This window comes from Rissa tridactyla, chromosome 9 (assembly GCF_028500815.1).
Source record: "Rissa tridactyla isolate bRisTri1 chromosome 9, bRisTri1.patW.cur.20221130, whole genome shotgun sequence".
NCBI lineage: Eukaryota > Metazoa > Chordata > Aves > Charadriiformes > Laridae > Rissa > Rissa tridactyla.
In genome coordinates this window covers 49370038-49378974 of record NC_071474.1, presented here as the reverse complement: position 1 = coordinate 49378974, position 8937 = coordinate 49370038, and the positions used below count along the sequence as shown (strand labels likewise).

The following is an 8937-nucleotide window of genomic DNA, read 5'->3' as shown; positions in this document are numbered from 1 at the left end:
CTTGGGGACACAGTTCTTCCTTGAGGAGTCCTGTCCTGGTGGTGAGCACAGGGCACACTCCAGTCTCCGGTGGTCTCAGCACAGAGTGGGCTCTTCTGGGGTTGCTGGTGGCTGTCAGCACTCGTACCGTGGTGGGGCACAGCGCCTGGCCCTGCGGGCAGAGCAGCCATGAGTGCTGTGCCAGGGTCCCTGCAGGGGGGGCATCCCCAGGCTGGAGCACCTGGGGTGGGGGCAAAGCTGGGGTCTGCTGGGGCTGGGCCATGGGGGGTGCCTAGGCTGGGGGCAGTGGGACAGTGGAACTGGAGTGCACAGGCAGCCTCTGGACTGTGGGCAGTGGGGAGTGATGCAGGGGTGGGGGTCCCAGGGTGGAGACTCCCAAAGCCAAGGCGGCTGGTGGAGTTGGGATACTTGTGGGGCCTGACAGCTGGGGACACTGGGGTATGTGGGGGTGTCCCAGGACTGGAGACACTGTGGGGACGGAGATATGTTTGGGTCCCAGGGACACTGGGCTGGGCAGGGGGTGACGCGGGGGACGGGCAGGGATCCCACTCACCTGCAGACCCTGGTGATGCACTCGAGGCCATGCTGGCAGTGGGCACCCAGGGGTCTGCTGCCCACCATCCTCCAGAAGGGTGTCATGCGGGGCAGCCGGGGGGCTGCCTGTCCCCCTGCCCCCCACAGCTCCTGCAGCACCCAGAGGGGTGGACGGGGTGGGGAGGGGGGTGCCAAGCCCCCAAGATCCCGGCACCCACCCCCCATGCCCAGACCCACCTGGAGGGAGCTGGGGAGAAGCAAGAGGAGGGAGAGGAGCAATGCCAGGCCGTTGGCAGTGCTGAGGGGGGAAGGGGGGGCCCCGCTGGCCCTGCCACCTCGGATGATACCTGGCGTGACAGAGGCTGCCATGGTGCTGCTGACTCCGGCTGTCCGGTGCCTCTGCTGGGCACTGCTCCTCCCCGGTCACGGCCCTGCACAAATATTTGAGTGGCCCCAGGCAGCAGGGCAGGCCCATGTCACCCCCCCCCACCCCCCCCTGGCTGGGGGCTGCCAGCATCTCTGCAGGGCGTCCACGGGGCACACGCAAGGCACCCGGTGCCTGAGCAACACCATCTGCCTCCAGTTACAGCCCCCACAGGGAGCCTGGGGGGCAGCTCTGCACCACAGTGGGTGAGCTCCACACCCAGTACCCCTGTGCCATGCCCAGCCCTGATTTGCACTGATGATATTAAGGCATGTGGGGCAGATCATCTCCTCCCTGCCCAGTGTCACCCCAGAGGATGGGGCATGCAAGATGGCAGTGCCCACTTGGGATGGGCAGCAGCAGGGGTAGCAAATGGGGACTGGTGGAGGCAGAGCAAAGACTCAGCCTGGAGTTTGGGGCAGGAGAAGGGGCTGGGAGTGGGACAAAAGGGGGCAGGGATGTGCCGGCTGGCTGGGCAGAACGGGGGACCAGTGCAGACAGCAGCCCCACAGGCAAGACCCCTGCCAGAGCATAAGGCGAGGGATAGGGGGGCATATGTCCCCAAAGCTGGGGCTACTGATGCTCCCTGCAAGGTTGGCACCGATGGGGTGCCAGGCTGTGCCCAAGGGGTTCACATGGGCGTAGGACCCCCAGGAAAAGCCACTCCCGAGGTGGCTGGGGAGCCTGCTCTCTCCACCAGGCTCTGCCCTGGCAGCCCCAGCGCTGACGCAGGCATGGTGCTGGGGTCAGACAGGGACAGCGGCTCTTTCCCTGAACTGCTGCTCCTCCGTCCCTTCAGCAGTGCCTGCCCCGCCACCAGCGCAGAGGAGATCACACTGCCCCTTGGCGCCTGGGGATCCCCCAGGAAGGGGTCCAGCCACTGGGCACAAGAGCCCACCATCACGGTGTATACGAGGACACAGGGCTGGGACAGACACACACCAGTGCCCATCCATCTCCGGGCACCTAGCAGGTCTGAGGGGTGCAGGTCCCTGCCAGGGGCAGCACCGGGCGCTGGCACCCAGTGGTGCCCAGGGCTGGGAGCACACCCAGCTCCCATGCCTTTCATCATCGCTTGCCTGGGTGAGTCAACACCACACGCTTAATGATTGACAAGGGAAAATCTTCCCCCTGGGGTCAGGACTGCGAGCTTCCAAAAAAGCAGAAGACATTCCCGTCGCCACAGCTTCCTAGCTGGAGGCAGCCGGGATGCGGCCAAGTGGGGACAAGGGGCAGGAGAGGAGCCTGGGGCTCTGCAGGTGCTTGCTCTGCCAGGATGGGGGAGAAACTTTGGGGCTGGTGGGTAGGGCAGGGATGGGGGCTGTCAGCACCTTGCCCCACAGCAAATGCCCACAGGAGGGAAGAAGTGCTGAAACATCCCCACGGAGCTTGGACCAGTAACAGGGCTGGAGACCAAGAGATAAGACCCTGGCAAGAGCCACGGGCTGAGGATGCAGAGGCAGTACCCAGCTGACAGGTGACTGTGCCACCAAGCACTGGGGACAAGAATTACATCTGCCACCCATGTCTCTCAGCTCAAAGGAGAACTTTGCTCCAGCCTTGCAAACACAGGGCGTTGTGCCCAGGAACAGGCAGGTTTGCCTGCAGACACCTTCCCAAAATAACCCTGACGGCCAACTGTGGACAGCCAACCTTGTCCACAGTGACAGACAGCCCACGAGCTCATGGTCCCTCAGGGATGTGGGGCTTCTCTTGTCACCAGCCCCACCAAGGCAGCTGCCTGCAACCACACGTGGTCCCCCCTGGCCCAGGAAGGATCGATGCTCAGGGGAGCCTCTTCTCCCAGCTCCTGCTTGAACCATCTGGGATTTACCCCCTGCACGCATTGGGGAGCAAGCACAAGGGTGGCAGCATGGTGACATAGTCTACACCAGCCTGTCCCGGGGGGCATCCTGTGCACCCTAGGGACAGAGGAAGAACAGGCCAAGATGGTCTTTAGCAAAATCCATCAGTTTATTTACTTACACAGTCAGCAATAAATAGAGAAAAGTCAGGCGGCAGGGGTGCTGGGAGTGGGACCGACCCCTCCGGGAACGGGGGCAGGCCGGGAGTCCAGCAGAGCCCAAGCCCTACACCAAGCAAGGGTGTGAGAAGGGAGAGGGACACCGCAACGGGGGCCTGAACCCTGGGGTAGGGTGAGACCCGAGCCCTGCTAGAGGGCAAGCCAAGGAGGTGAAGGACAGGGGTGGCAGAGGAAGCAGTGGGCAGAGCCCAGAGCAGGCAGCTGCCTGGCCCTGGCACTGGGAGCAGAGCTGGCAGCTCAGGTCCCTCCAGTTTTCACAGTCCTCCAGAGTAGAACTGCAGGGGAGGAGAGGGGCTTCCCCCCCAAGCCCAATTCCCAGCCCAGTGAGATGCCGTCGCAGCTGGGACTAGAGAGGAACGGGGTGCACGTGAGCTGGGAAGGAGTCCCATGGGCAGGGTTGCACCAGATACTGATGGCACCTCCTCGGTGCCAAGCACAGGAACACCTGGACCACTCTCCCTCCCCACCCTGGCTCCACCGGGAAACCCCCAGCTACCTCCTAAGAGCTTCGTGCCCCAGTCCAGGGACCCAACTCTTCCCCGGGAGCATCAGGCCAAGCCCCCCTGCCCCCCAAAAACAGGCAGCGGCCGTGGGGCTGCAGGAAGGACAGATGCCACAGGGCAACTGCCCCAGCACAGGCTACTGCCTTTAAAAACCTACAATTTACATAAAAATGCCATTGTAAAACCTTCCTGCAGAGCAGTGCCACGCAGGGAGTAGGGGATGAACCCGCCCCAGGCAGAGCAAGACAAACCCTAAAGTCCAGATCTGGCAGGGACAGGCAGAGCCCACGGGTGATGTGCCAGGGCAGCAGGCGTTACCGGCAGGTGCAGGACTCTGCAATCATGTTCTCATACTCTTTGTAGAGGATGCCGCCGTCACGCTCGATCATGAGGACGCTGATGGGGCTGTAGTGGTAGGGGACACAGGAGGGCCGAGGCACGTTGGCATCCACCAGCTGATGGACGAAGCTCTGCACCACAGCATGGTTGGGTGCGTGGTAGTCATAGCGGAGCAGGCGGGGACAGGAGCCCTTGCAGTAGCGCGGGTTGTAGCGGTGGGGAGCGATGATCCAGTGGTCCCAGCCCAGCTGGGCGAAGCTGACAGGGAAGGGGCGCAGGGAGCAGTCGCTTTTCCCCCCTCCCTGCTCCCGCAGGTAGCCAGGCAGGTCATGGGCCAGCATCCCTGCATCGCGCCGGTGCCGGTGGGGCTCCGCTGCAGGAGATGGCAGCCCCGCCCGGGTATCGTTGAGGTAGAGGAGGAGGAAGGGGTGGCTGGGGGCCACTGGGGCATCACGGCCCCCCGCCCGTCCGGCACGCACACACACGTGTCGCAGCGCTAGACTCCCCGTGCTGCTGTTCCCCGGCACTAGGTATGGGGTGACGTCCGCTTCGGCCCAGCCATGGCGGGGGCGGGCGACAGGGCTGAGCAGTGTCCCGGGTGCCTCGCCAGTGGTGGCCAACTCCAGTGCACAGAGGAGGCGACCACGGGCCAGCGGCAGGCTGGGCAGGTAGACCATGGTGGCTCGGAGGAGGTGCTCGGCCTCGGGCTGGCCCTCCAGGCGGTAGGTGAGGGGCTGCACATACCAGCGACCTGTGGGGAAGCAGCAGTCAGTGCCCCCGGTATGGCACAGCAGGCACCACACCAGCATGGGCTTCTCCCAGGGTGCTGCCGCAGCCCTGCACAGCACAGCTGAGCCTGGGCCATCATCACCCTCAAAGCCCGTGACAGCCAGGTGCCAGCAGGGTGAGGGGGAAAGGGCAGGGACAATTCCCACCCTCTGCACCAACACCACCGGCCTGGCACAGCTTCAGGCAGGACGGAAAGGGCAGAGGGGCATGCAGGGCCAGCAACAATGGCCCATCTCAGCGCCATCTGGCCCTGTGGCAGGGATAGCCTGGGCCCCCTGCCAAGGGGGACCCCACAGCCAAGGGCAGCCCCTGCCAGGAAACTGTAAAGAGGGGGAAGGAGGCAGGCAGAGACACCTCAAGGCTCAAGCCCACTCCACCAGCTCCACTAAGACCCTGTACTACCCACAGTGTCCCGCTGCTCCTTACCTGCCCAGGGCTGACCCCCATGGGAGCTGGCCCAGATGAGGCGGATGGTGTTGGTGCCCAGGCTGCGGCCACGGCGGGGTCGGCCTTCGCGGTCGGCAGCACGCCGGTACAAGTTCAGCATGTAGCGCAGGGGCTGCCTGCTTGCTGGCCCCGCTTGCCAGCCCTGGCTGTCCGGTGCCCGCACTTGCAGGGCCTGAAGGAGGGGCAGTGGGGGGACAGCAGGCAGGGAGCCAGGGGGCAGCAGGGACTGGTTTACAGCCTGGGAAAGGGGCACTGCAAGGAGGAGGAGGAGGAGGAGGCTGGCAAAGGGATGGAGCAAAGCCATGATAGGTGCAGGAGAGTGGGTGAGCGGGGCGAGGTGGGGCTGGCTGGCAGCAGGATCAGGGGGAGCCTGCGGTCATGCTTCTCCCACCCTGGAGAGGCAGAGCTAGTTGTGGGCACCAGCAAGAGCAGACCCCAGGGTGCTGCCAGCTGCTACCAAGCCAGGACAACTGTGCCAGCTGCTTCAGCTTGGCACAGGAACAGAAAGGTGGGAGGCTCTCTATGCAAAAAGGGGTGCAAATTCTAGACTAAAACCCGGACCAGGGGCAAAGACAGCCGGCCAGGAGCCTGGCTACGGGGGCTGTAAAAGTGCCGGGGCAAGGGAGTGGGAGTGAAGTGGGGGGGTGGGTGGGGAGGACGAGCTCGCTCAGCCCACCTGCTCCTGGCCAGCCTCCTCCTGCAGGGCGAGAGGGACCGGCCCCCCCGGCGCCTTTTAAAGGCACGGCCCAAATCAGGGTTTAAAGGGCCAGGAGCTCCCTGGGTCCCAGGGGAGGGGGCTGGAGCCCAGCGGGAAGCTCCGCTGCGGTGAGAGCCCCTCCGGCGCCCCCAGCCCTGTGCCGACCCTCCGGCAGCGGGATCAGCATGTTCGTGCCCATTGCCGCAAGCGGGCACAGAGCCTGGGGGTCCGCTGCCAGAGCCAGGCTGCCCGGTGCCTCGCTGTCCCCATCAGAGAGATGGGCACTGAGCCCCGGGGCCGTGGCACTGAGGCACATGAGTGGGCAGAGTGAGCCGGAGCTCAGCGGCATGGAGGGCGTCTGGCTCAGCCAGTGGTACCCACCCCGCGGGCATCACCATGCCCACAGCTTCGCTGGGCTTGGCCATCCCAGCTCAGAGGTCTTTCTGCCAGCACCTGCCCAAGGCTGAGGGGTTGTGAGGGCAATGCCCACCCTCTCACTGGCACGGGTCATTTGAGGCATTGCCCCCCGGCCCCGGTGCCGCTCTGTGGCTTCATGGTGCTTGCCTGAGGCAGGTTCTGTGGGCACACAACAGAGTTGAGTGCAGGCAGCCATGGCCCATGCCCCCAGCAGAGCGCCTGGCGCGGTGCCCAGCCCCACGGGACACTGCTGCTCTCCTGCTGGGTTAGAGGGGACCAGGGGACACACAGACACTCTGCTTGGGGAACCACTGGTGCAGGCACGGGGGCACTGGGAGGAACTGGGGGGTGTGTTGGTGCCTGCCTTGCCCTGGGTTCTGCCCACCCCTCCTGGTGCCAGCAGGGCACAGCGGTGAGGGCTGCGAGGGCCATTTGGGGGGGTGCCAGCATGGGGGGGGGATGCAGTGTTTAATGGGGTGTGGGGCCACGTGACGATCCAGAGCGCAGAGCCCTCACGCCTGGCCGGGCAGCCCTGGTTACTCATTTGGGAAAGGGCATGGGGGCAGCCAAGCCCGGTGGAGACCGGGAAAAGTCCGGGCACGGCAGGAGACATCCATGAGTGGGGGGCACAGCAAGGGGGGCAGCAAGGCCGTGGGGGAGAGCGGGAGAGTTAGCCCAGGCATGGACATGTTGAGACCATGAGAGGGGCTCTGTGCGTTGCTGCTGGGTGGGTTCCAGTGCCACAAACAGCCTGGGGACCACCCTGTGCTCTGGGACCCCCTGGCACAAGGATAAGGCACATGTCCTGGGCTGCCTGCAGCCCAGCTGAGCAGGGCACAGGCAGGGCTCAGGGCAGGCACCGGTGGGTGGGGGCTGCCAAGAAAAACTTGAGGGACCTTTCCTGCACCAGGTCTGAGCAAGGCTGGGGGTCACTCACCATCCTGGCACAGCAAGCCCACCCTCCCGGGCCACAGTGCTGCACCCGCCCAGCCCACAGGCAGCCGGGGCCGCGGGCGTTGCTGGCAGGGCAGAGCTTTCCGGGCTGGCTGTGCTGTCTGGGAAGGAGATGAGTAAGAGCCGGGGCCCGGGGCGGGAAGGGGAGGAGCGGGACTCACGGGCTCCCCTGGGAACCCACCGACCTACTCCCACCACCCCAGCTGCCGACCACCGCCTCTGTCCCCTGCCTCATTTTCCCCAAATGGGCACAGCAGCCCCTCCTGGGCCTGTTGGGGGAACGGCAGAGGGGAAGCACGGCCATACAGCCACGTATGCCCCGGGGTGTCCCGGCAGGACAGGGTGGGGGCCGGAATGGGCAGGCCAGACAGGAGGCGGCAGCGCGTGCTCACCCGCAGGCAGCGGGGCTCAGGACGCCAGCGTGATTGCCGGGGTGGGGACCCGCGGGGAGCCTCCTGCCCTGGGGGGCTGTGGCGGAGGATGCACCACCCCACTGCCACTGAGCAGGCATCCCCTCGCACCCACAAGAGCGCTGCCAAACTACTGGCCACACCGCACCGCTGTGCTCAGCCCAGCTGTGGCAGGCCGAGCTGTGACGAGCTGTCCCTAGTGGTGCTGGGCCCTGGTGCCACCATGCTGTGCTGGGCCAAACCAGGTCATGCCACGCTGAACCGTGCCACGACAAGCTAAGCTGGGTCAGCCATGCTGCACCAAGCCGGACTGCGCCAGTCCTGCTTGCCCATGTCAACCTGAGCTGAACTGCACTGAGCCAAGTGGAGCCAGACCAGGTCAGGCCCCTGGCTGCGCCACACTGTGCCGAAGTGAGCCATGCCAGCCCTGTGTCATGCCATGCTGATCCGAGCCAAGACGGAACATGCCAGCCCAGCTGAGCTGCACCGAACCATGCCGGGCTGAACCATGCTGGACCAGTCAACCCATGCTGCCCCCTTGCCATCTCAAATTGTGCAGGGCTGAGCTGTGCCGTGCTGTGCTGAACTGAACTGTGGTGGACCGAGTCAAGCCATACTGGCTGGGCCATGCCAAGCTGAGCCTAGCAGCTCAGTGCAGGTTCCTGGGCTGGGACGAGCCGTGCTGTGCCAAGCCAAGCTGAGCTGAGTAGCACAGTGCTGTGCTGTGCCATTGTGTGCGGAGCCATGCCATGAGCTGAGCCATGCCAAACTGTGCCTTGAGCGATGCTGAGCCACACCATGCCATGCGGAGCTGAGTTGAATTGTGCCAAGCTGAACTGTGCTGTGGCTGTGCTGAACTGGGCTGAGCCAAGCCGTCCCAAGTCAGGCTGTGCCATGCCATACTGAGCTGAGCCATGCTATGCCTAGCTGAGCCAAGCTGAGCCACGCCAATCCGAGTCTTGCCATGCTGTGCCTAGTTGTGCCATGCCATGCTGTGCTAAGCTGTGCCAAGCCAAGTGGTGCCATGCTGAGCCGTGCCATGCCGAGCCATGTCATGTCATGTCGTGCCATGCTGTGCCATGCCATGCTGAGCTGAGCTGTGCCATGCTGAACCATGCCATGCAATGCTGGGCTGTGCTGTGCAATGCTGTGCTATGCCGTGCTGTGCCATGCTGTGTCGAGCCAAGCCACGCCGTGCCATGCCGAGCAGTGCCATGCCGTACCGCCCCACGCCGAGCCGATCGCCGCCGTCCCCCCGCGCCTCATTGGCGGCGGCGGAGCAGCCCCGGTGCTGGCGGGCCCGGCCCCGCCCCACCGCTCGGCCCCGCGCCGCTCCGCCCGGGCAGGCGGGGGTGTCACTTCCTCGGCGGCGCGGGGCC

General features: G+C 65.1%; 1 protein-coding gene across 1 annotated transcript; it reads right to left on the bottom strand.

Annotated features, from left to right (window-relative positions):
- Window positions 1-3084: 3084 nt before the first annotated feature.
- Window positions 3085-5589, bottom strand: BMP15 (bone morphogenetic protein 15). Its single transcript, XM_054214941.1, has 2 exons — window positions 5060-5589; window positions 3085-4595 (listed from the first exon to the last, which is right to left on the bottom strand). Exons 1-2 carry the CDS (start codon window positions 5382-5384, stop codon window positions 3820-3822), a joined length of 1101 nt encoding a protein of 366 aa, XP_054070916.1. The 5' UTR covers window positions 5385-5589; the 3' UTR covers window positions 3085-3819.
- Between the last annotated feature and the right edge of the window lie 3348 nt (window positions 5590-8937).

Coding starts and splice junctions, on each gene's coding strand:
- BMP15 (XM_054214941.1), bottom strand. CDS start 5,384: ATGGCTTTGCTCCATCCCTTTGCCAGCCTCCTCCTCCTCCTCCTCCTT. Junction 4,596..5,059: donor TGGGGGTCAGCCCTGGGCAG/GTAAGGAGCAGC, acceptor GCTTCCCCACAG/GTCGCTGGTATGTGCAGCCC.